Source organism: Manis pentadactyla, chromosome 5 (genome assembly GCF_030020395.1).
Source record: "Manis pentadactyla isolate mManPen7 chromosome 5, mManPen7.hap1, whole genome shotgun sequence".
Taxonomy (NCBI): domain Eukaryota; kingdom Metazoa; phylum Chordata; class Mammalia; order Pholidota; family Manidae; genus Manis; species Manis pentadactyla.
Window position 1 is genome coordinate 83590641 of NC_080023.1, and position 26944 is coordinate 83617584.

The 26944-nt window shown below is 38.4% G+C and overlaps 2 protein-coding genes across 2 annotated transcripts in view; one reads left to right on the forward strand and one right to left on the reverse strand.

Annotated features, from left to right (window-relative positions):
* C5H4orf17 (chromosome 5 C4orf17 homolog) overlaps positions 1-26944 on the forward strand; it is a 260042-nt gene that overhangs the window by 128477 nt on the left and 104621 nt on the right.
* On the reverse strand, positions 823-21031 carry ADH1C (alcohol dehydrogenase 1C (class I), gamma polypeptide). Its single transcript, XM_036914058.2, has 9 exons — positions 20883-21031; positions 12410-12511; positions 11649-11787; positions 9793-9880; positions 9479-9698; positions 7310-7570; positions 4583-4718; positions 3874-4012; positions 823-1684 (listed from the first exon to the last, which is right to left on the reverse strand). Exons 1-9 carry the CDS (start codon positions 20898-20900, stop codon positions 1660-1662), a joined length of 1128 nt encoding a protein of 375 aa, XP_036769953.1. The 5' UTR covers positions 20901-21031; the 3' UTR covers positions 823-1659.

Here is a 26944-nt window from a genome sequence, read left to right on the forward strand (position 1 = left end):
AAGAATGTGGGCCGGGAAATCATAAGCAATTACTTCAAGTTACCACATCTCTAGAAAATGAAAAGAGTTTGGAAATTAAGCTATTCCCTACACTCACAGTCACTTCACAGTTGAGAAAGCCCTTTTACTAGCATCATCTCATCTGATCTTCATGAAGATGAGATGGGTTGATAATTTTTTAAAACAAAGGACTCAATGACTTAAAGAGATAGAGTACCTTGCTGAAGGTCACAAAGTAAGGGGTAGATCAATTGCTCTAAGTCTAAAGACCTTACAGTATCAGACAAATATAGACGTGGAAACAACACTCTTGAAGATAGTTAAAACTCTTTAAGGAATAAGCATTTCATTAGAGTTTTAGAGATAAAGCTCAAAGTACAACTCTATCCTAGAAAGTGGGACAGCAGTAACAAATAGGTACCATTGGCTTTCATATATTCAAATAATTAAACGAATTCCTGGTTATAGACTTGATTTGAGACATGGTAGTTAACAGAGAAGTTCTAGATTGAAATTGTTTGTGGAAATATGTACATCTGTATGTATACATATATTTGCTTAGAAAATACATTACTTTGAATGTTTGTGCTGTTCCTTAGTCACTCATTTATACACTGTTTCCACAGCTGCTTCATTCCTATCCCTACATTTTAAGCCACCAATTACTTTTTAATTACCTTATGACTCATTTCAGTTAATTATAATAAGCTAAGATTGTTTAAACAATAAAATACTGTCATGAGTAAAGATTACAGGGTTTTTGACTATGGTTACAGAAATAGTTCAGTTTTCATGTTTAATATCAACTCAACAATTATCACATGTAGCATGAAACTTTTATTTAAAAGAACAATTTTATATTCATTGTAAACAATATAAAAGCAAGAGAAACCCTTCTCCCATCATTTAAAAACATGAGACATTTCCTTATCAGATTCCCAGCATTGAAAATATAGTTAATATCATAACAACTATGTAGAGTGACAGATGGCAGCTAGATTTATCATAGCGATCACTTTATAATGTACATAAATATTGAATCACTATGTTGCATACCTGAAACCAATATAATACTGTATGTAACTACACTCAAATTAAAAAAAACAGAAATTTCCTGCATTTAGAAGTTCTGGACCTCCTCCACTTATAAATCTAAGTATATTCTTTCCCACACTATAGTTTTTACCCTAAGGCTTTGGTACATTTCATAAAAGGAAAATACAGACAGTGGAAATACAGGTAGAAGTGCAGGACTTCAAGCACAATAGCCCATCATGTGTATGTTGGGGGGCAAGTATAGTGAGGATCTCCTCCACTGGGTTTCAGTGACTAAGGGTGATAAAGATGCAAAATGAACATGAAGTCAAAAGAAATACCCTTCTTCAATAGGAAAGATTACATTATTAAACATCAGTTGAATGATTAAGAAGAAAAGTTCACTGAACTCAGTTATTTAGCTGATGGTTCATATAACTCTCACTTGGATTTTACATATTTGCTTGAAAAATGATTTCACATCAATTTTTGTTTTTTGGTGGAAGCTTCCATGTGCGATTTATTGATAGCACCTCTGAGGAACAAAATTAATGATGTTTGGTTGATGGTTCCAGTTGATGGAGGAATTAGAAAACTGCCACAAATGAAGGTATTTGTATGGTCTCAAAATGTCAGGATGGTACGAATACTGAAACATGAAATAAAAGATATTAATTGCCTTAATGTTTAGATAATTCAAACTCTTCCATGTTAGAGGCCAAGGAGCATCTAATGTGTCTTAATGAAAAGCAGCCTGTTTTCCCAGCATCCCGTTCCCATCCCAATGCATTCAAGTCAAGTCAAGTATAGGACAGTTCATCTTTTCTGGGTTCTGTCTTGTATTTTCTCCAATCTCAAGCTCAATCACAACATCCAGTATATGACTACCATTTAGGCTTCGCTGTATCTTAGCATCCTCAAAAAATAATTTTTGAGAGCCTATGTGCCTGGCATAATAATGAATACGAAACAACAGTGGATTATGACATGGCATAAGTTCTTGCTATTTTTCACATAGTCTGTAGATACTTTTCATGCATTTTATCATTTAAACCTCAACTTAAACTGTAATACTATGAGGCAGGTTCTAGTATTTTTCCATTTTAGACATTAAAAATACTGGGACTTAGATTTGTAACCTGCTCTAGGTCACACATCTGGTGTTGGGTGCTTGGATTTAAAACCAAATACAAATTTGCACTAATTACAAGATGGTAGGTAACTTTCTTGAAGGAACTGATCATATAATAAGGTTAAGACTAATTGAAGGTTTAATATAGCTTTGATAAATGTTTAAGGATTCTCAGAACTAGGTAATGAAAGTTATTTGTATTCAGAGAGATTTCATTCTTGGGAAGGTCAGAAATATAACATCTATGCTAGAACTAATGTCCTTTCTTAAAACTATATTCTGATGGAAAACTTTTAGGAAAAGATAGGCTTCATGTTACAAATTTTCATGTATGTGTATACATATACATAAGAAAAATATATGTCGATAATGTAGAAAAAGGACAGGGTAAGAAAGTGAAAATACCCTGCAATCCCACAACCTAAAGATAATCAGTGTTAATATTTTCTTGACCTTTTATCAGTAGTTTTCTAGACATATGTAAAGATTTTTACTGCTTTCATTGAAAACTTGAGATCATATTGTATATATGTTTGTATTCTCTATTGTGTAACAAAATTACAATATGAGAATTTACCAATTTTATGAAATAATTTCTTTTAACAGCTTTGTTGTTTTCTAGTACATTGTTGGAATTTATTTAACCATCCCCTTAATGTTGTACTTTCAGGATGTTTTCCCATACTTGATATTATACATAAGAGAAGAAGATGCTTAAATAGAGGTGTGCTTACATATCTGATTATTTCTGTAAAACAGATTCCCAGAAATAGAATTGCTGGGTCAAAAGATCTAAGTTTTTTTTTAAGGCTTCTGATAGAAATTACCAAATTGCTTTTCAGAAAGGATGGAATCTGCTGCTCTGTGATAAACCGGCTTATTTCCTTCCTGAATAAATGTTTATCAAACCAAGTGCCTAATAGAATATATTATATGTGTGGTGCTTAGGAAATACTACTTAAAGTTGAAAATGTCATAAGAAGTGTGAGGCAGAAGAAAAAGCATGGGCTTTTGGAACTAGAAAGTGGGAGTCAGATAATGCCTGTTACTAGTTGTGTCTCCTATGTATATGCAAATAAAAAAGTTCTTTTTAGGTGGTTGTAAGAGTTAACTGTTAGAGGTAGGAAATGGAATTGGCTTATTTTCCTAAACTTTGAAGAAAATGTAATGTTTAAACATCTAAAACACCATTCCCTGATATAATAATTTTTATTTATGTAAAGATAATAAACTAAAAAGAGTAATAAGTCATTTTTTAATGAAAACATAGTAATGGCTATATAGAAAGCAGTCCCAAGGTAGCTCCACCTATTCCCATTATAAGTAGGTCTTGAATATAATTTAAATGTACAACTATTAATAGTCAATCTTTTTAGGTGGCTAGGCGGAGGCTGAAGTGACTTCATGTTATAATTATGCCTGCATGACTCTGAATCTTTTTCTTTGCAAGGGTGAGTATTCTGTTGTAAATAAAGCTGAGTGGCTCGGATTATTCAGATTCCCTATAACCAACATCATGTGGTTTCAGCAGGTCAGGAAATGCAAAGCAACTGTTCTTAGCTCCTCACAATATGATCTTAAATATTCTACATGCAAAAACTGAACCAATAATGGAAAACCAAGGGACTCCAATGTTTTTTTTACCCTTTCACCTTTTCTTCTGTTACTCAACTCCCCACCATAAAAGAAGAAAGTTAAAAATCTACCTCTTTCCAGATCGAAGTAGGTCAAATCCTTCATTTATTTTTTCAAAAGGTAAAACATGGGTTATTAATCGATCCAATGGAAATTTCTTAGCCATAAAGTCAGCCACAAGTTTGGGGACAGAATCTCTACTTTTAAAGCCTGAAAAGAAAATAACATCATTGTTATTCAGTAAAGGGTAAGAGGAGAATTGGAGAGGAGGCTTTCCAAATAGAATTAAAATGAAAGTTTATAGAAAGTGCTACATTTCACAGATTCCACTGAGGTTAATAAGGGAGAGTGCTTTTGATATCCTTGTGCAATAGTTAGGGTTTTTTTCCTTAAAATATGCTTAGATAAACTAGTGTCCTTTGTTAATATAGAGAAATTATAGTATGAATGATTATCCCCATAGTCAAGGAACCAATTTAGCAAATGTCTAAATTTGGGCAATGACAGCAGACATAAATTATTGCTATGGATTTCCTGGTTCTTATGAGGTATGCCGATATCTTGTGCAGTCACAAATATCAAAAGAAGAGGTGCTGAAAGATCCTCATTAATTTATAGGGACACTAGAGAAGTCTAGTTCTACTAATCTAGTTGATTTGAAGCCTATAGATGCAAAGGAATTTTAATTTATATTGCCTTTTAAAACCTGGTCTTATCCCTTGTAAAAGGGAAGAAACCCTGAAATTAATAGGAATTTAGCCCTCAAATCTAACTACATACCACCAAAAATTGATCCTTTCCAGGTACGTCCACTTAATAGCAACATAGGGTTCATAGACAGCTCTTGGGAGCTAGAAGATACCCCTACAATGACGCTTACACCATATGACTCTTGACAGCATAACAAGGCAGCCATCTGGAATAAAATTAATATTTAGTATCATTAAAGTAGATTCTCTGATAGTCCCTACTAATGATACGTAGTATCATGTTATATTGATTTAGCTAAATTGTGAATATGTGAAAGATAGAGATTATTCCTTTTGCTTCCTCATTCCCCATTGTGCCTAGGATAGTGCTGTGGTTTAAGGAAATATCCAGAAAATAATTTTTGAGGGAGACAATGGATGAATGAATTTGTACACACTTAATTTCTTCTTATTAAGTAATAAAAAGGCAAACATCATTACAAATGTATATCCTTGTAAAGTCTGATTCCTCAAGTAAAATTAATGTTTTGTCATCACATGAGTCTCAGGCAAATCTGTGAGTTGATTAATTTATTTTTCATATGTTTATTAAGTAGATATTTTGAACTCATAGTTGGAACGAGATGTTTTGATAGTGAGCAAGATACAAGGTAATTACATCATCAAAATTTGTCTTGTGTCCACTTTATGGTTTCCTCTTTTAATCATTCCTTATACTATTGTCCATTTCTAAAATAGACACTTCTTTCTGATTTATTTTGTTTTTTCCATCCTTATTGAGCTATGATTACTACATTTAGGTTACACAATGTGATTTATTTTAGGGTGTACAATGTGATGATTTAATATACATATGCAATGTGCAGTGATTATTACCACAGTCAAATTGACACATCCATCAACTTACATAGTTACCATTTTTTTGTGTGGTGAGAACACTTAAGATCTGTTGTCTTAGTAAATTCAAGTATAGAATACAGTACTATTAACTATAATTGCCATGCTGTACATTAGATCCCCAGAATTTACTCATAACTGAAAGTTTGTACCCTTTGACCAACATGTTCCCATTTCTTCCCCATCCTCCACCCCTGTAGCCCCTGGCAACCACCATTCTGTTCAGTGGTTCTAAGATTTCAACTTTTTGAGATTCCACATATGAGTGAGATCATGTAGTATTTGTCTGTCTGGCTTAATTTACTTAGCATGATGTCTGGATTTATTCATTTTGCAAATGGCAGAGTTTCCTTCTTATATATATATATATATATAAAATATATATATATTTCAGAATTTATTTAATCTATTCATCTGTCGATAGACACATGTTGTTTCCACATCTTGGTTATGGTGAATAATACTGCAGTGAAAGTGGGTGCAGATATCTCTTCAAGATAGTTATTTCCTTTGGATTATACAAGGATTTTATTTCCTTTTGGTATATACCCAGAAGTGGGAGTGCTGGATCATATGATAATTCATTTTTAATTTTTTGATGAATCTCTGTACATAATGGCCAATTTACATTTCCATCAACAGAGTATAAAGGTTCCCTTTCTATACACACTTGCCAACCCTTATCTCTCGTCTCTTGAAGATAGTCATTCTAACAAGTGTGAGGTGGTATCTCATTACGGTTTTGATTTGTATTGCCCTGATGATTAGCTATGGTGAGCACCTTTTCATATATCTGTTGGCCTAAAATGGACATGTTGCAAATGCGCTTTTATCTCTCAAAAACGTATATTGGTTTTACTTTAAACTATACTAATTATTCTGGAACTTCTAAGGAAAACTTTCCCCCTCCAGTCAGGTTTTTAAACACATTGTATAGTTAAGAAAATTGTTTAGGATCCCCCAGCAGTATATAATGATTAGTCCTTTGATTTTGGAGTATATTTGGAAGACGGGATAACCTCAGAACATGTGGCTATCAGGTTAGAATTCTGGTTAGGTGTAATATAACTGGAGACGTGATCCTCATTGTAATTGAAGATATTTGTAATTATTTGAAAATAATGTTATGCATGACATTCCAAACATGATGTAAGCACCACAGAACTGGAAACAGTACTGCCTACTAATAACACCAGCTGACATTTATTGAGATAAATATCTGATAGGTGGCACTGTGCTAAGTGTTTGCATGTATTATCTCACATGATCCATAAACAATGCTATGAGATATGAATCTCTAATTTCTTTTGCTGGAAAAAACCTGTTGCTTTTTAAAAAAATATTTAGTCCAACTCTTAGATATTGGGTACTTACTATGTGCAAGGCCCTGTGCCATCTGCTGTGGTAAAATGGGGTAATGTGGTAAATGGTAAAATGTAATATTTTCTGTTAATAAAATAATACTAAAATTGGGCCTGAAATTGCTCATTATTCCTTTTGGCCAAAGTATGATATATGAAAAAAGATCAGAATTCATTAAAAATATATAAAACATTGTTAAACCATTTTTGTTAAGAATGTGGGAAAAAAATCAAACTTGCCAATTTGGGAACAGAGTCTGTATAATTTATACTTAATTGAACTTGAACTTTTTTACCAAGAATTAAAGTAAATTTATAATGGATCAATTTTTAAAAACTCCCTTCTCTTTCTAAAGGGGAAATGTTACCTAAGACAGATTTGCCTAGCTGCTAGAATGAAAGATTTCTCATAATCATAAATTGAACAATATGGGTAACAAACAGGAGATGCAAAATTGTCATTATAGTTTTAAAATATTTATATATAGTATTTATATTCTGCCACAGAAGCAGGTATCTTGACATTTCATGTTACATACCATGGTCTCATGCTGACCAATGACTTCAAATGAAAAATCCACACCTCCACCGCTCATTTCCTGCAGCACCTCCTGGATGGGCTTCTCATAGTCCCGAGGGTTGATGCACTCAGTAGCACCCACCTCTTTGGCCTTTGCAAATTTATCTTTGTTGATGTCTACCCCAATGATCCTGGCTGCTCCGGCTGCTTTACAGCCAATGATAGCAGACAGGCCGACTCCTCCAAGGCCAAACACAGCACAGGTAGAGCCCTGGGTGACCTGTGTTTTCAGAAAATGCAAGAATGGATTAAGTTAAGCAATAAGAATGATTGTTTAAAAGTGCCTAAACTATATGAAGTGCCACGCCTTGTCCATTGTCTGGAGCTACTCAAATTCTTATGTCCAACCTGCTGCAAAACGTCTTTTGGCTTCATGTTTAAATTGAAGGGATTGGATTAGATCAGTGGTTCTCAAACTTTCCTGGACATTAGATTCATTTAGGGAGCTTTAAAACATCTCAATGCCCAAGTCACAGCTTATAACCAATTCCATCAGAAACTCTTCAGGTGGGACCTAGAACCCAAGTGACTCCAATGGGAAGCTGAACTGGGAGCCAGTGGCCTGGGTAATTTTTGAGTTCCAAATGCTGGTGACTCCTATCTTGAAGAGATGGCTCACATCAGTTGATAGCCAACTTCAGTACATCACACCTATACAAATGAAATTTTGGTGAAATGAAATAAGTAGAAAAGGTCATCCTAGGTGACTGAAAAAGTACTCCAGACAAACCCTCAATAATTAACTCTTTGGTTCATTAACTTTCAGTATCATGACCAGCATATGAGTCATCCTTAGCTTAAAGCAAAACCTAACATCAGGGGAACTTTAACAGGTAACTTTAAGATAATACAGCTTGAGACCAACGTGATCTTAGTGGTCTTCATCCCTTCTTTTTAAAAATGCACTAATGAACAACAGTGTAATGGAAAGTCAGTCTATATTTTAATAATGGATAAAATTCATTATTAGGACTGTCATTGGCTTCTGTCTGCTTGTAGACTCAATTAGACCACCTGCTCAAACAAAAGATGCAATCGCACATGGGACTTAGTGCTAGAGCCACAGAAATTTGGAAAATGTGTGCTCTTAATTGTTTAAATTGACAAGGGACTGCTTAATAAACCTTGTCTGTCCACCTTCAGTGTAGGTAAAATGTTCTCCCATTCCAAGTAATCATACTCTAGGGTGTAACACCAATTTTTACCTTAGAAAAATACAAGGCTTGTGATTTAAAAGTGCAGGAAATTATGTATTATGGCTTAAGATTCAGCAGGAGTTTTGAGAGATAGACTAGTTGCAGTTCTCATACTACAACCTGTGAGATTTGGGGCAAATAGATTTATATTTCTGGACCTCCATTTTATAAAATGTAGGGATACTACTAGATTTTCAGCCTTTTGGGAAGAAGAGCCTTTAACCAAGTTCTCCTTAAAAATCTACCACCCCTGAAGTGTGTGTATGTATGTTTTCATGGCAGGCAAGGAGATGTAGCAATGAAATCTACTGGGAGGAATAAATGCAAATTATGTTATTGAAGCTTCATTATTTTCCCCCTAGGGATCCACGGAGTGGATATGTTGGTGCCTCTTGGTTTGGAGTAAGACTTTAGAATCTACTGTTGGCCCTATTTCTGGGAATAGAGGATCCACAAACTAGATGCTCCTCAAAGGCAGCCCTTGTAAATACATTTACTTTTGCTGCCTCTGCCTCAGAACCTAGCAGAACCTACTGTGCCTGATGCACGTTGGTGCTGTATAATCTTAGAATGAGTGACTGAATGAGCCCCCAAATCTAAAATTTAGTAATCATGTAAATAATATATATATATATAGAAGAATAACTATGGAAAATGACATCTTCACTTTGTCTTAGCTAAGCATCAACAGGTTTTCATCTGTGATAAACAGATATATTTTCTAAGATATCCTCTCAATTCCTTCTGAGGACATTTTTCTACTCATAGTTGACAGCCTAAATTCTATGGGATATACCAATGTCATTATAGTAGCAAGGGGAAAGTACCAGTAAATCTATGAAGAATGATCTCTGATTCCTGAGAGAAATTGCTTTTCTTTTGTTTGCTGAAAGTCCAAAGATAGCCGTTTTATCACCCACTGTTATTCCTACCTTGGCAACTTTGACTGCAGACCCGTAACCAGTAGTAAATCCACAGCCAATGAGACAGACTTTCTCCAGTGGTGCAGCTGCATCAATCTTGGCCACTGAGATCTCATTCACCACTGTGTACTGGGAGAAGGTGCTGGTGCCAAGGAAGTGGTAGATGGGCTTCCCTTTACAGGTGAACCTGCTGGTGCCATCCTGCATGGTCCCCCGAGGCATGCCCATACTGGTCCGTGTAACACACAGACACACAAGGGCGTGAGGTATGAGCATAACTGATATACAAATCAGACTGTGTAAGGAGAGTATCAAAAACTTACGCATTTTTCAAGCAGTAGTTGCCTTCTGGGTGTTTACAAGTACTGCATTTTCCACACTGGGGAATAAAGAGTGGGATGACTTTATCACCTGGAGGGGGATAAAACAAATTCTAGAAATTAAAATTCTACCCAGGAATTAGTAGAGCAAGAACTTAAGGCATATGCATATGTGTTAGAGGCTTGTCTCTTTGAAAAGTTTCCAAGAAATAGGGCCCAGTCACCACTGTGTCATTGGTCACTGCCTGCCAGCATTGTATTGGTTTGTGTTTACATGTGCCTGAAGCTTCCCAAAGACGAAATACAAATATGGGAAAAAACTTGGAATTTAGAAGTTATTTCCATTGTATTAATTGTCATCTTTTCTTTTGTGCCCTTTTTCCTGGGGGTTTTAAATGAATCATCTCATATAATCCTTTAATTAAACCTCAAATATTCTCACTGTAACTACAAATTTTAGTTGTGAGCAGACTGCTGTAGTTGCAGTAGATTACGGGGAGATCCACTATGTTGTAATAGTTTGGGATAAAATAAAAATGAATGTTCTAATAAGTATTCCTTGGCTTTTCAAAGTGACTATGCTGATCTTCACTGTGAAATAAAGGCTTGTTTTTGAAATTTCAGTTCTTTTAAAGGAAACATTTTAAAAATGGGACAAAAAAGACTTTAAGAAAATCCTTTGAAAAAATCCAGCAGTGAGTTGGGCACTTTCTTTTAGGATAAGAAGTGACTTTCAAATATTTGTAGCTGATATTTTGGAATTATCTATTTTTTCTGCTATAGTGGAGGGAACAGGGGTAAAAAATAAGGGTGTCATTTATTATTAATTTATTTCTAACTGAAGGAAATACTAAGAGCTGAAACCAGACCATCTATTTTATTATTTTCTGTTCATTGGTCAATTAAGTATTTGGTAACAGAGGAGGTTGAATTTATAGGCTAAAGTGACATTTTAGAATTAAACATAGTTTTTATTTTTATTCATCTCTGCTACCTATCCACAAGACCCAGAAAAATGGTGGGACCATCACATTTAATAGATAAATTTTATGTGGAGATCATGGCATGGAAATTTTCTATATATTCACCCTTAACCTTTAAAAGTATTAATAATAATATTAATTAATATTTATATTAATACATAAAACTAGGATAAAATAAATATTAAAGACAAAACGTACTTTATAATCAGTCACATTTAACTATGGTTAAAGGTAATAAAATATCCTATTTACTACAGGATGCCTTCTGGTATGTCTCCATTTCATTTCCTAGGTGGCATTCTATTTCATTTCTCTTTCATTGCATTCTGTGCTCAAGAGGGGAGGTCATGTTAGAAAAGAAAACCAATGAATGGGCTCCACTTCCCATCTAAGAGGAGATCATGTGAATTCAGTCACAGCAGCTCAACAGCCATTGTGTGAAGTCAGCACAGACTAGTTTCCATACACTGATCTAGAGGTTTAGGACAAAGAGACTTACATCTTTTCCCTTGTCCCATCTGTAGATATCTTAGATCTGACAGAAGACAATACTCAGCAGTGCTAAAATGGAAATGATTTGATTATGAACTCTATTCTGGCAGGCACTGGATATCTTTTGATCTTCATGTATCCCAAGAAGATTTAACCTGGTGCCTCACATCTAGAATCAATTAGGTACTTAACAAATACTTGCTGAAGGGAGAATTCATGAGTGTATGAAAGCGCATGTGCTTGAGTCAGGCAGGTAGGGAAGAAAGGAGACCTCTGTTCAAGTCCCAGCTCCACTGTGACCTTCATTGCCTCAGTTTCATCATCCAGGCTGGATGATCTTGGGGTCCTGAACTGAGGCACATTCCCCAAGTTTGAATTCTATACCTGGTTTCACTGTAGTTACCCCTTCTCCAATGCTCTCCACAATACCACCTGCCTCATGGCCTGCAATCACGGGGAAATGGGAGAAAATGGTTCCATTAACCACATGGTCATCTGAGCGACAGATTCCTGTTGCCACCATCTACAGGGAGAAGGAAAGGTAATTAGATTCAGAACGATTATGGCTCTTAGATGGACTTAACATATTCATATGGACTTAACATAAGAAACTTAATCCATTTCTGAAATTGGACTTCTAAAGAGTTTTCAAGGGTTTTACTAATACTCCCTACTCTTCTGAAATAATAAGATTCAGTTTACCTCTGAGATTATTCAGTCTAAAACCTTCCTCTGTTTTCCTCTCTTATATTAAATAATTTGGAATAATCTGTGAAATAATTGTTTTGAAATATTTAGGTCTTACGTAATATATAAAAATCAAATTTTTTGAATAGAATAGGAATTGCAGTTTAGCACCAAGAAAACTGTCACTCAAGTTCCACCATCTAATACTAAATGAGTTTTAAATCTTGATTTTTTTTCTGTACAAATACATAAATTCTTTTTTAATTTTATTGGGAATTATATCTTATATACTCTTTGGTTTCTTTTTTAAAATGTAGCAATTTGTATTTATATCTTTTCTTGACAATAAATAGAATTCCATTGGTTGGAGGCACCATATAAAAGGTGCTTCTATTTTTTTTACTATTTTCTGAACTTTCTAAACCTAAAATTAAGTAGAAGAGGAAAAATTGTTTCACCTTAATACGAACTTCATGGGCCTTAGGAGGTGCCACTTCCACATCCTCAATGGAAAAGGGCTTCTGTAACTCCCATAAAACAGCTGCTTTGCATTTTATTACCTAGAAATTGAACAAAAAAATGATACCAGTTTTTCCTCACTGTTAAAGTCAGGTATTGACTTGCATCTTTTTACTTGCAACATCTAGCCTCATGTTTGGACAGCCTATAAAGTGCTCCATAGAAATGAGTAACCTCTGATTTGCAATGAAAATAAAGATACCTTTTTAAAAGAATGTATAAAGCAATAACATAACAAGAAACAGAATTAACAATAAGAGATATTGAGATAAAATGTAACATTCTTTTAGGCCATTCTTATTTGTTACCCAATGATTGTTGGCTTGTACATGAAGTTCTAAATCACCACTATTTTGCTAACACAGATTCAGTGTCTGTTCACATAAGTGATCTGTTGCCCCCTTGCTCAACCCTCTGCTTAAGCCAAACAGCCTGACTTGATGACCCCAGTGGCACACTTGCTTCCCTGCCTTGGATGTCTTCCCTTTCTCTGTCTACTTGTTCTCCTTTGGTTTTCTCTCCACACTACTTCTGCATGCTGTTTGTTTGCATCACTCATTTGAAAAGTTAGGTTTGGCAGCTCTGTTTTGCTACCTAATTTATGGGTAGAGATTCCTTCCAGAATAGATTTGAGCCAAAAATTGGAGAGGTCAAAGCCGTAGACTCACACCTGCATATGTATGTATATATTTTTAAATGGGGTAATGGTGTTTTTCTAGTTAGCACAGCTTACCCATAGATGTTCTTAAAAATTAAAGATGAATACATATTTTTAGTGTTTGGGAATGTAATATAAAACCTGCCTTCATTGTTTCAAAGCTTACACAGATAAGGGAGATTTTTCTAGAGAGAATTTTTTCTAGATAAAATTACAAATAATATTTAAAAATTCAATTGAAATTTATCCTTTTGAAAATTCATTTTTATTATTTATATGTCAAATCCTCCCACTTTGCAGAGTATTTGCCATGGTCAAAGCCACAATAAATATGAAAGTACTTGGAAATGACACACTAGTGGTATATAGGTCCTGTTTATAAAGTGCCTATGATATGGCACACACATTATAGCCTGTGCTGGGTAGTTACATTCTTGCTCTTTAAACCTCACAGTGAAGCTAATAGGGTATTGGTCTTATGTTACAAATGGAAATATTGAGGGTCAGTTGACTCATAATTGACTAATTTTCCTCAAATCACAAAAATTCTATCCAGAGAATTAAGATCAATCCAACCTTATTTTTTCACTATCCATGGTAGTAAGATTATGTGGGTAAAATTGCAATATTTCCAGAATCTCTTGCCTGGCCTTAGTGCACCTCCATATTAATAGGTGTTCCCAAGGGGTGGAGAGAGGTAATCCATCTCTACATCAGTAGGTGATTATAAGGGGGAGCTAGGGCATATCTGGATTGGAGAGGTTGGGTGGGGTCTCTTTTTGCAGCCAGGACATGACAGACACAGGCAAGCAGAAGTGGATGACTGCTTGTAAACAATGAATGGATTTCTCCCACTTTATTTCTCCCTTCGACTGATTTCAGTTTCAAAGGTATTTTGCCCAGGCTGGAAAAATATTTTACCCCAGAGTTACATCTGGAGGTAGTCAGGAGGACCTCTGAACCTGAAATCTGTCTTCATGGGTATGACCCTTGGGCAGGCTGCCTCTAGAGATGGTGGGGAGATACCAGGATTCTCCCTTGTGGATAGTGGAGAGGCCCCAGTGGCTGCAGCAGTACAGGGTGTGACTTCACCTGGGAGCCCCCTATCCATGGAGCTTCCAAATGGGGAGCCCCTAGTGGGGAATTGGTCTAGGTTAAAGCACCTCCTAGAAGGGTGGGGCCTCCCCAGAGTTGGGGAAGGGTGGAGACACTGGAAGCTGTGGAACTAGCCCTCTGTGAGATGGAGGCCCTGAGGGGCTGTGTACCAGCTGGGATTGTGGAATGTCTGTTTCTCGAGATAGTGGAAAGGGTTATTGAGGAGAGAGACACATTTTGGCATCATTTGGAGGAGCTGGGCAATGACCTACTGGATGCCCTTAAGTAAGAGAGACAGTTATTGAGAAGATAAGTCTTGCTCCTGAAAGATATATTAGAAGTGAGGGAGGAGGTGGCAGGAGAATCCACATTGCAGGAGGCTGTGGGGGAGGCAGAAGAAAGAGTAGTGCCTTCAGATCTGGAGATGGTAGAGGAGATGTCAGGGGAGGATAAGGAGTTTGGGCCGAGGGCTGATCTGTTGCCAAGGCCACTACCTGAGGCACCAGATTCTCCTTGATTAAAGGCCCATCCAATTGTAATTAAGAAAATAAAAATGCACCATGGGCTCCTCAGGGGGAGGAGCTGCCCCCTCCCAGGTTGTGGAGCACTTCATGCTCTCCCTCTATACCCAGGATGAGCTGGTGGACCTGAGCGTTTGGTATTGGCAGAAGCCTTGGAACCTCTGTCTACATGGCTTTTGTGTCTCTGGGATATGGGGGCAGAAAACATTGCTGTGTCAGATTATGAAATGGGTAGACTGGCTTCCCTGATGACTCATCCTTCCCTCCAGCTGTGGTTGCAAAGTGCCCGTCACACCTCAGGGAATCAGGTGCTTCTGGATTGCCTGACAGCAGCCATCAGCACAGTTTGGCCTAATCAGGATGATTTACCATACTTACCCACTAGCTAGAAAACATATGCAGTTCCAGCAGGTGTTATGGGAGCTGGGCATGAAAAATAACATCTATAATATGGACCCCCAGAACCCCACTGAGGAGTTGTTCACCATAAGAATTGGAAATCTGGTGTTCTGTACAGCTCCCCCATCTCTCTTTGGGTCCTTAGTGACTATTCTTGCCCCCCACATAGGGCAACCCATAAAGTGTACTTTAGCACATCTGGGGGAGGTTGAAACAATAAGAACACAGAAGGAAGTACAGGCTACGACTGAAAGGAGAGGTGCAAAGGGCCCCATGAAGGTCTTGAGGACCCAGATGTGGGTTGATTTGATAAAGGCCAGGGTAGTGATAGAAAAACATGATGGGCAGCTCAGTAGGATCTTGTTAGAACTGTGGCACCAATTAAAGCCAGAGCAGCAGTTCCAGCCACTGAGATCCAGGACCTGGAAGCCAGAGTCAAAGCCCAATGTCCAGCCTGTGTCCCTGCAAGACTTCCTGGGGACAGTACTCATCTCATAGGAGGATGATTGGGTGTCATGGTTTGACTGAGTGCGGGGTCAAGGCTCCCACCTTGGGGGACTGGTGGGGACCACAGAGGCCACATGTAGAATTAGCAGTTCATTGGTCCCCCATGAATGTACAACATGTTCTGGCACTGGTGGACACAGGGGCTGAATATGCTCTGATTTATGGCAACCCTGAGCTTTTTCCTAGGACCCCTGCTGTGATAGATGGCTATGGGGGTAAAGCAATTGGAGTGAAGAAAGGGGGATAGGGCATTTATCCCCAAAGGGGTATACTGTGTACATTTTTCCCATCCCTGAATATATTTTTGGGGTATATATCCTGGAAGGCCTGTGGTAGAGACCACTGCAGGTGAGTTCAGACTGAGGGTACATGTGGTAAAGTCAGTTCTGAGGGGACATGTTCAGCACCTGCCTGTAGCTCTGCCTGTATCTCAGCAGGTGATAAGTACTGAGCAGTATAAATTCCCTGGGGAATGCAGTGAAATTGGAGAAATTCTACAGGAGTTGGAGAAGGTGGGCATTATAAAGCCCACTCATAGTCCTTTTAATTCCCCAGTGTGGCCAGTAAAAAAGCTGGATGGTTCTTGGCGTATGACCGTTGATTACAGGGAATTTAATAAAGTCACCCCCTCTTTGCATGCTGCTGCCCCCTCTATAGCAGCCCTTATGGACACCCTCAGTCATGAACTAGGGATGTATCTTTATGTTGTAGACCTTGCTAATGTTTTCTTCTCTATTGACATAGCACAGGAAAGTCAGGAACAGTTTGCCTTCACATGGGAAGGCCAACAGTGAACATTCACTGTCCTTCCACAGGGATACCTCCACTGTCCCACCATCTGTCACGGGCTTGTAACCCAGGACTTGGACACATGGAAGAAACTGAAAATGGTGCAGCTATATCACTACACTGTTGATATCATGCTCATATCTGATTCTCTTGCAGATTTAGAAGGGGCAGTTCCTAGTCTGCTGCAGCATCTACAGGAGAAAGGATGGGCTATAAACAGCACCAAGGTTCAGGGCCCTGGTTTGCCTTTAAACTTCTTAAGGGTTGTCTGGTTGGGGGAAACTGAAGTTATCCCAGAATCAGTAATAGACAAGGTCCAGGCTTTCCCAACCACTACCACTGTGGCAGTGTTACAGGAGTTTCTGGGTCTTTTGGGCTACTGGGCAGTGTTTATCCTGCATTTGGCACAAATTCTGAAGCCCTTGTATTGGTTGATATGAAAGGACATCAGGTGGGACTGGGATGAAACATGTATAGCTAAGTGGGCAGGCAGGGCCGAATAGGCCTTGAATGTAATGGACTCATCAAGGCCCTGTGAGCTAGATGTTCATGTAACTGAAAATGGTTATGGATGGGGTCTTTGGTAGTGGTTTGAATGGACATGACAACCTATTGGATTCTGGTCACAGCTATGGAAAGGAGCAGAGGTCCAGTACACCTTGACAGAGAAGCAACTGGCTGCTGTGTACCACACCTTGCTGGCTGTGGAGCGCATCACCAGAACAGCTCCGACCAAGGTAATAACTACCTATTCCATTGTTAGGTTGGTGTGAGACTGGACTCAAAGGCTACAGAGTGGCATGGCACAGATGCCTACACTGGCCAAGTGGGGCACATACTTACAGCAGCATAGTGCCCTCTCTATCAGCCCCTTAAGTGGAGAACTCCAACTCTTATTGGTGCCAGTGACGTATACCAGTGGAAAGCAGGAAGAACTTGATTCTGAGCCATTGGTAGCCAAGAGTCCTTATCAGGAGGCAAAGGCCTCTATATCTGAAGATGTTTAGTATACAGGTGGCTCCAGTTGTGGGCAGCCCCCAAAGTGGAGGGCTGTGGCTTTCCATCCTAAGACTGAGACAATATGGATGGATGATGGAGAAGAGAAGAGCCCTCAGTGGGCTGAGTTGTGGGCAGTATGGCTCGTGATAACCCAGGAGTCCTCCACTATAGTTATCTGCACTGACAGTGAACCGTTTATTGGGGCTTGACCCTGTGGCTACCAACATGGTACCATGTCAACTGGATGGTTGGTCACTGGCCCTTTTGGGGGCAAGAGTTGTGGCAAGACCTATGGGTCTCTGGTCAGACTAAGATTATTACCGTATATCATGTGACTGGCCATTTGCCTTTGGCATCCCCAGGAAATGATGAAGCAGACATATTGGCCCAGGTGTGCTGGCTAGAAGGAAGCCTGCCTCTGATGTAGCCCAATGGTTATATCAGCAATTTGTTGCACATGGGGCAAAAGACAATGTGGGCTGTAGTCTGTCAGTGGGGCTTGCCATTGACCTTTGATGAAGTCAGCAGAGCCCGGGAGGAGTGCCTTGTGTGCTCTAAGAGGGACTTACATGAAGTTCCGCAGCAACATGGGACAATAGTAAAGGGGCTGATCGCCCTTGTCAGGTGGCAGATAGACTATATTGGGCCTCTGCCCATATCAGAAGGATATTGGTATGTAATGACTTGTGTGGACACACCTACTGGCCTGTTGGTTACTTTTCCTGCACATTTTGCAGATCAGCAAACCACCAAGAGGGTCCTAGAGCATCTCTGCAGCCTATGGCCGGCTGCAGGTGACTGAGAGTGATCAAATCACCCACTTAACTGGACATGCATTACAAGAATGGGCACAGAAATTAGGAATAAAGTGAAAGTTTCATGTACCATATAACCCTACTGGGGCAGGCATGATAGAGAGGTACAAGGGTTTGTTGAAATCTGGCCTGAAGTCAGAAACCGGTAGTGTTTGGTGCAGGTCAGTTTGCTTGTGGACAGTGCTATGGCATTTGAATGACAAACCCTGAAAAGGAGCCTTGAACCCTGTGAACATGCTAACACACATTACTGCCTCTCCTATACAACTGTATGTGCAAACCAAAGAGGAGTTATTGAAGCCAGGACATGGCCAGCAGAGCAACATCCTGCTGCCAGCCCCAACTGCATTAAACCCTGGAGACAATGTTGAGTGGACGTGGCCTCTGGACATTTTGACACATGGACCAGTGATGACTGACTCTTCTGGCACCTTGGGGAAAATGCCTGGAAGCTGGTCTCATGTGTATTCCTGGATTAACATCAGGGTGACTCCCAAAGATCATGGTAGTGTACCCAAAATGTCTAGGAGGTGAGAGCATCTTATGGGGATGTTTTGTTTTATCTTTATGGCCAGTGCATATACCTCCCATAGCCCTATATATTGACCCATCTGTAATTCCCACAGGGAGGGGTGTGAAAATCTGGTATTCTAGACCAGGAAGAGATCCCATTCCTGCCACTGTCCTATCACAGGACCACTCTCTTGTATGCATCCTATCTCATGGACAAGATTTGCCTATTCTGGTGTCATTAAAACATGTATCTTACTGCCCTTAATGTTATTTTCTTCTACTACTTCCTGTGGCCTTGAACCTGCCCCTGGCTGCAGCTGCTCCTTGATGATTGAACTCCCTAACTGTTCAGCTACTTCCTGCCTGTGGAATGGGCCAGCTATGGACTAAATCTGCATTGGACTTTGAATTTAGCTGAATCCTCCATTTTGAAGATTATCATGAATTTATTGGTGCCGTTATTGGGTGTAGAGAAGTAGTCCATCTCCATATCAATAGGTAATTACAAGGGCAAGGAAGGGCATATCTGGACCGTAGATGTTGGGTGGGGCCCCCCTTTTTGCAGCCTGTTTGCAAACAGAAGTGAATGACTGCTTGTAAGCAATAAACAGGTTTCTCCCACTTTATTTCTCCCTTGACTGATTTCAGTTTCAAAGGTATTTTGCCAGGGAATGGGTACAGATTTTCTTCCCAGAGTTACAAATTTACAAAAGGTTAAATAATAACAGTAACAACGGTAAGAGCAGTGAGTAATATTTATTGAATTACTTCTGTGTACCAGGCACTAAGTGCTTTACAGTATTAATTAATTCTCACAACCACCTTATGAAGCAAGTATAATTTTATTATGATTTAGCATTTGAGAAAAATGTAATGCAGGAAGGGTAAACATAAATGAAGTGTTATCACAAAGCTAAAACTTATGGATAACGCACCTGAAAGGGAAGGATTGATTGCCTATCATTTATTGTTTTCATTAATACATTTGGTTTATACTTTTGCTTCCTGAACTTGTTATTTCTTCTGAGCTGAGTTTTGGCAAACTTAATTTTTCTTTTTTCTATCTCTTCTTCATTTGAAATGTAATATGCCATTGTAAATGTTAACCAGTAATGAATGAAAATAGAGTTGGAATAAGAAAACTGACAATTGGCTACCCATGTGATTGCCCACCATTTTATTGACATAGGACTCCTCTGTCACGCAGTGTGTATATCTTTAAATTGAGTTTTCATAGCTAGGTGTTATGTTGTATGACTCCTAACACAACAAATGTACTGGAAACAGTTGTAGAGGCTTTTGTAATTAAGCAGTTAAATAACATGAATTATTTTGTTGAATGACCACATGCATTTCTCTATACCTGTAAGCACATTGAACAAATAAGCATGAATCTATGGAAGGCTTAGAACCAAATATCTCTGTTCCAAGTGCTAACAAGTAACTCAAACTGTATCGGTATAATTTTTTTGTAAGATTATGTTGATTTTTTTATGGAGAAAAGATTGTTCTATAGGATTTCTATGGAATGTTCCTGGATTGTGCCATAATTGAACCTTTTGAAAATCAGAATTTGCATGTTGATGTTGGCTTGCTTGAACTTGATTCTAATGCTTTGAGATCCATGTGCCTTTTTAAAGAGACTTCATAGTCAGGTTTAAAGGATATTTAAAAGTCCCCTGAATCAGATTTCCTCATAAAACTTTTGTCAAACCTAATTTTCCTGTGTCCATAAAAAAGAACATGATTACAAAAGAAACACACATTTAAATCATGTTTTCTTAAAATAAAGATAACTTCTTGATTAAAAATATGTAACTTTAGACTTGCAAGTTATTCACAATTGGCTATAACTACAGCACATTTATTTAATATAGGAAATAAAGACTTTAACAGGTATAGTGGCTATACATTCTTGTTAAAGATATTTAGGAATAGCCTATTTCAGTTGTAGTTCAATATACACTGCATCCTGAAACACATAATCTATGTTGTATTTCAGTATATATTGTTTCTAATTTAAATATGAATTTTAAATTATTCATTAAATACTATATCTCTTTGTATATTATATAATGAGAATATATTTTCAAAAGTAAAAAATTATTTTTCTTACCTTTCCTGCTGTGCTCATGTTTCTGTTTTCTCTGCAGGCCAGGAGACTGGTGAATACTACAGACACTTCCTGCTCCAGTACAAAGAGCTCTTTTCTTTGCTTAAATACCAACCAATTACACCCATGTGATCTGGGGTTTTTAAGCCACACCCATTAACTTATTGTCAGACCAAGTTAAATTAGAAAGAAAAAGACAATGGACTAGCATTAAATCCTTGACCTTACTGGCAATATACCATTTTCAGATAACATTTTGATTTTATTAAGTTAAATATTTCCCTGTAAGTTTTTATTTTCATTTGTTTTTTTATTTTATTTTATTCTATTAAGGTATCATTGATATACAATTTTCTGAAGGTTTCACAACAAAGGCAATGTGTTTACTACATTCACCCATATTATTGAGTCCCTGCCCATACACCATTGCAGTCACTGTCCATCAGTGTAGTAAGATGCCACAGAGTCCCTACTTGACTTCTCTGTGCTACACTGTCTTCCCTATGACCCCGCCACACCATGTGCACTAATCATGATACCCCTCAATCCCCTTCTCCCTCCCTCCCCACCCACCCTCCCACACTCCTCCCGTTTGGTAGCCGCTAGTCTCTTCTTGGAGTCTGTCAGTCTGCTACTGTTTTGTTCCTTCAGTTTTGCTTCATTGTTATACTCCACAAATGAGGGAAATCATTTGACATTTGTCTTTCTCCGCCTGGCTAATTTCACTGAGCATAATACCCTCCAACTCCATCCATGTTGTTGCAAATGGTAGGATTTGTTGCTTTCTTATGGCTGAATAGTATTCCATTGTGTATATGTACCACATCTTTATCCATTCATCTACTGACGAACACTTCGGTTGCTTCCATATCTTGGCTATTATAAATAGTGCTGCAATAAACATAGGGGTGCAGATGTCTTTTTGAATCTGAGAACTTGTTTTCTTTTGGTAAATTCCTAGGAGTGGAATTCCCAGCCTATATGTAAGTTTTAGTCTCTTATTCCTGGATTCCATTTTTTTCTCTCTCAGTCCCACACAGGGTGTTCAGATTCCCTTTGTGTACACTGAACTCCAACTTCTAATTCACATGTTGTAGTTAGAAAGGAAGAGGAGTAGGTAAGCAGCAGAAATCACCTAGGACAGAGAAAGCTGAGAACCAGAGAACATGCTCGATCCAGCACTCTCTCCTCCTCTTCATAGCAGAGAAGTCAGACACCAGTCAGTGACACCAAAGATGACATTTCTGCTCCACGCAGTGCTGTTTGGCATTGACTGAGCATCTTCCTGTTCCAGGCAGTCAGTAGAGTGGCAGTGATGGATAAGAAATGGCCTCCATCTGTGCCATGAGGGAATATGGGGCTTTGGTTATGGCATTGGCTTGGATTCAAGCAGGTGCTATCCTCACTAGCTGTGTGAGCTTGGACTTGTTATTCAACTGTCCTTGGCCTTTGTTTCCTCAGCTGTAAAATGTGGATGGACTAAAAGCACTTATCAGGGAGTATGAGAAATAGGACCATCAGTTAATATTAGCTATAATGATGACCCATAAAAGGATGCTGATGATCTGTGAAGGAAAAGGACGTAGGCAGCTCAAGTCAGACCGTGTGAGATGTGCTGTCTCAGAGGGAAGGCATTCTGATGGAAGGACTCAGAGGAGGTTTTGTAGAGAGAAGACATTTAAGTTAGAAACTAAATAATGATGATTTTGACAAATAGAAAACTCACTTGCACATTTCCATTGTGCTTTATTCAGTGCCATGTCTATGAGAAAGAAAATACGAGTTTGATTTTTAATAAACCTCAAGTATCTTATCAACACTTGGGGGACACAATGCATTCAACTCCTTAATTAGATATGGTCTAACATAGAGGGTATCTTTTCTCTAGAACTGTCAAGGGAGCAACACTGTTAGACGTCTGTCACCAACTTCACTGCAGGTACAGAGCCACAGTGGGACTACACTACCTTCACCCAGCAGAGGGAGAACCACTGCTAGACAATGGCCACTGACCTGCTTTCCCTGCCCACCCACCTGGACTTGCAGACAGCAGTGCAAAGAGAGGGAGTGACCTTTCAGAGATTCTGTGTGGTATCAAGGAGCTCATATGTCCTGTTCAAAGTGAAAGCATTTATAGAGTGATGGAGGAATAGAGTAGCAGGAATAATTTTAATTCTTAGTAAATTGGTGGTTTATTTATGGGAGGCATACATTTATAGGAAGCTAACGGCCACAATTTATTGAGCACCTACTATGTTTCCCGAACTCTACTGGTAGTTTTTCATTTATTATCACATATACCTCAGAGCAACAGTACAAAGAAGGTACTATAATTCCCATTTCATAGATGAGATAAGAGAAGAACAGAAATTATAGGTCTCTAAATGCCCTTTCTAAATCAGAAATGTTGGCTTCAAGAACAGAAAGGTACTCAGGCTGGTGTTATTAAAGTTTGATGGTACAAAAATAATAGACAATTACATAAGCATCAAAGGATAAGAAGTGGATGGTATACCTTGAAAAGTAAGAACACCAGGACATAGCTATCTCTCCAATTTTTTTTTCTCTTTCTCTGAATATATCCTGGATCTAAGTCTTCTTTCTTTCAACTAGAGTCTCTCTGTCATTCATTTGGGTCAGGGGTTGTCTTAGTCCCTCTGGGCTGCTATAACAAAAATACCATAGACTCGGTAGTTTAAACAACAAACATTTCTTTTTCACTGTTCTGGAGACTGGGAAGTCCGAGATCAACGTGCTGGCAGACTTGGTGTCTGGTGTGAGCCATTTTCCAGGTTCATAGATAGCCATTTTTTGCTGTGTCCTCACATAATCGAAGGGGAGAGGGAGATTTCTGGGGTCTCTTACAAGGGCACCAATCTCATTCATGTAGTTTCTACCCTCACGACCTGATGATCTCCTAAAGGCCCCACCTCCAAATACCATCATATTGGAGATTAAGGCTCAACATATGAATTCTGGGGGAACATAAACATTCAGTCTTGCATTCTGCACCTGGCTTCACAAAATTCATGTCCTTTTCACATGCAAAATATATTTATTCCCTCCTAGCAACTCCAAAACTTTTAACTCAATCTAGCATAACTTTATAGTATTAAGTCCAAAATTTACCTACATATTATCTAAATCAGGTATGGGTGAGACTCATGGTTTTATTCATCCTGAAGCAAATTTCTCTCCAGCTATGAATGTGTGAAACCAAGCATATTATTGCTTCCAAAATGCAATTGGTGAGGTAGGAATAGGATAGACATTTCCATTCCAAAAAGGAGAAATAGGAAAATAAAAAGGAGCAAAAAGTGCCAAAGTAAGTCCAAAACCTATCAGAGCAAATACTATTAGACCCTGAGGCTTGAGAATAATACTCCTTGACTCTATGCTCTGTTTTCCAGGCTCCTGGGATAGCAGGACCACCCTGTGCAGCTCAGTGGGACAGCCTGCAGAACTCTCTGCTGAGCTCTGCTCTGCTGTGGTTCTCCACTGGGGACGATTTTGGAGGATGAGAATTTGGGGCAGTCATTACCACTAAAAGACTCCACCTCTCTCCTGTTATAACAATATGTATTAATTTGACTATATAGGTCCTACTTACAGATGAACCATGTAATTTGGAATGTTTCTCCCCTCCTTTACCTGAACTTTTTTGTTCTTTTCCTAGGATTAAATATTGGCTTTTTAAAAACTGGCTTGGATTTGTCTTTATACCAGTGCCCAAGGCTTCACCAGTTGTCCAGTTCTCCACTCAGGATATACAGATGCATCAAGTATCTGGTCAATTTTGTCCTGTAAAGAAAGTTCTCCTGGAGCCTTTGACTTCTTCCAGAAGGGCCTGAATGTGCTGTGCATCTGGGCAACCTGCTGTGTTGGTTTCTTGTGGCTACTGTAACCAATTACCACAAACTGGGTGGCTTAAAACAACAGAGGTTAATTTCTCCCAGTTCCAGAGGCTCAAAATGTGAAGTCAGTATCAGTGGGCTGAAACCAAGGTGTTGGCAGGGCTACGCTCTACCTGGAGGCTCTGGGAGACATTCCTTTCCTTAGGGGTCCAGCTTCAGGGGCTACAGCAGTTCCTGGCTTGTGGCCACACCCCCCAGACGCCCCCCGCCTTGCTCCTTTTATTCCTCCTTCCTCTTCACATTGTTTTCAGAAGCTTGTAGGATGTTCTGTTTATCCCTAGTAGTCTGAAATTTTACAACTGTAAAAACAAAATTTACTTTGTTTTATTAATGCTCTGCCCTGCCTATCCCTCCCACTCTGCTTTATCTGTTCTTTAATTCTCAACTCCTACTACCCAGTAGTAAAGATCTTCATTTGGATCTCTCACTTTCTCTTCCCCTGCTCCTTACTCCTTTTCTCCATCTCTGTTTTTGCACCCTCCTGCCTTAAATCCCCTCTTAAAATGAATGCACAGGTGGCATAGTCAGGGTTTGCAGAGCTTGGCACAGTCTTCCTGGGGCTGGGCAGGCAGGCTACTTATAAGTCCAACACTGGCACTTCATCTTTTGGTCCAGTGGTGAGGAAGGAAGTGGGGTGGATCAAATAAAGCCTATACAATGGCACACAGTAGTGTGCCAGCTCAGAGGGCTCTACTGGCACCCAACAATGAAAAATTCGATTTCCAAAGTCAAGAACTTGTACTTTTGCTAGTCTTCTGCAAATTGTCACCCTGTGAATTAACACATCTTATATTCATGGAAACAGGGGCCCTGATTTTTTGCTTGCCAGGCTAGGTAGTCGCCTGAGAAATTATGAATGATATTGACTTGTTGATTGGTAAGTTCATGGTCCACTTGAGACCTGTGCTACAGTTTGAACAGTTTATAGCTGAACAATAACAAACACATCTTGGTTTGCCAGAGATAATTACTGTTGTCTCAGAGTAATAGCTCACCTTTCACTTTCAAAACTAGTCTAGTTCAGATGATTCTTTATGTGGTCACACTACTTATATCTGCATGTGGACTACAACTGGAGCACATGTACACCCTGGATAAAACCTAGATTTAGTCAGATGCAAAACACTACCCTGGAATAAAGAAAACTTCAGAACTTCAAGACTTAGAACTTCATGTTTTTTACTTAACCTATAGCTCTTGTGGTGTTGACCTGTCAGCAATATTGTAACAATTAAGAGAGTAATAGAGAATAACACTTAACCTTTCCTGTTATATAAATCATGCAACCTAGTCTAGGATTAGAAAAAGAAAAGGCAAGTGTAACTTAAAAAATTTGATAGACTAAAGAAAACTACCTCCGAACCTGAGTTACAATGAATCAGTCTATGTTCAATAACTACATAATAATTTAATATTTAATTTTGTTAAGAAGTGGTATTTACAAAATCTCAACTAAGTGTTCACTGCAAGATTTGAAAGTGGTGACTGTATTGAAGCATGTCAAGTTTCATTTTTGTAAAACTTGCAATAACCTGGAAATATGTCATTACATAACAAAATAAGGTTATTGGAATGAGAATGTGTGAAAAGTACAATAGTTAAACTATAGCATTTTTTATAATATGTTTTTTATTGAAGTATAGTGGATATACAGTATTATATTGATTTCAAGTGTGCAACATAGTGATTCCACAGTTATCTACATTATTAAATGCTTTCCCCAGTAAGTGTAGTTACTGCTGACATAGAAAGATATTCCAATATTGTTGGCTATATTCTATGCTATACTTTCATCCCCATAACTAATTTATGTTATGATTGAGATTTTGTACTACATTTTCTTTATACATTCATCTGTTGATGGACACTTAAGTTGCTTCCATACCTTGGCTATTGTAAATAATATGGAACATTAAAAAAAAATAGCAGTGCATGTATTTTTTTGAATTAGTGATTATGTTTTCTTTAGGTAAATTACCAGAAGTGGCGGGTTGTGTGGTATTTTTAGTTTTAGTTTTTTGAAGAACTTCCATACTACTTTCAACAGTGGCTGTACCAATTTACATTCCCACCAACAGTGCACAAATATTTCCTTTACTCCACATTCTCACTGACACTCACTATTTATCTTTTTGATAGTAGCTGTGCTGA

Excerpts from the sequence above, each read along its gene's own strand:
- ADH1C (XM_036914058.2), bottom strand. Across the intron at positions 9,881-11,648 it reads GGTAACTACAGTGAAACCAG|GTGATAAAGTCATCCCACTC; the intron begins GTATAGAATTCA and ends ATCCCCCTCCAG. Across the intron at positions 4,719-7,309 it reads TTGGTCAGCATGAGACCATG|ATGGCTGCCTTGTTATGCTG; the intron begins GTATGTAACATG and ends ATTTTATTCCAG.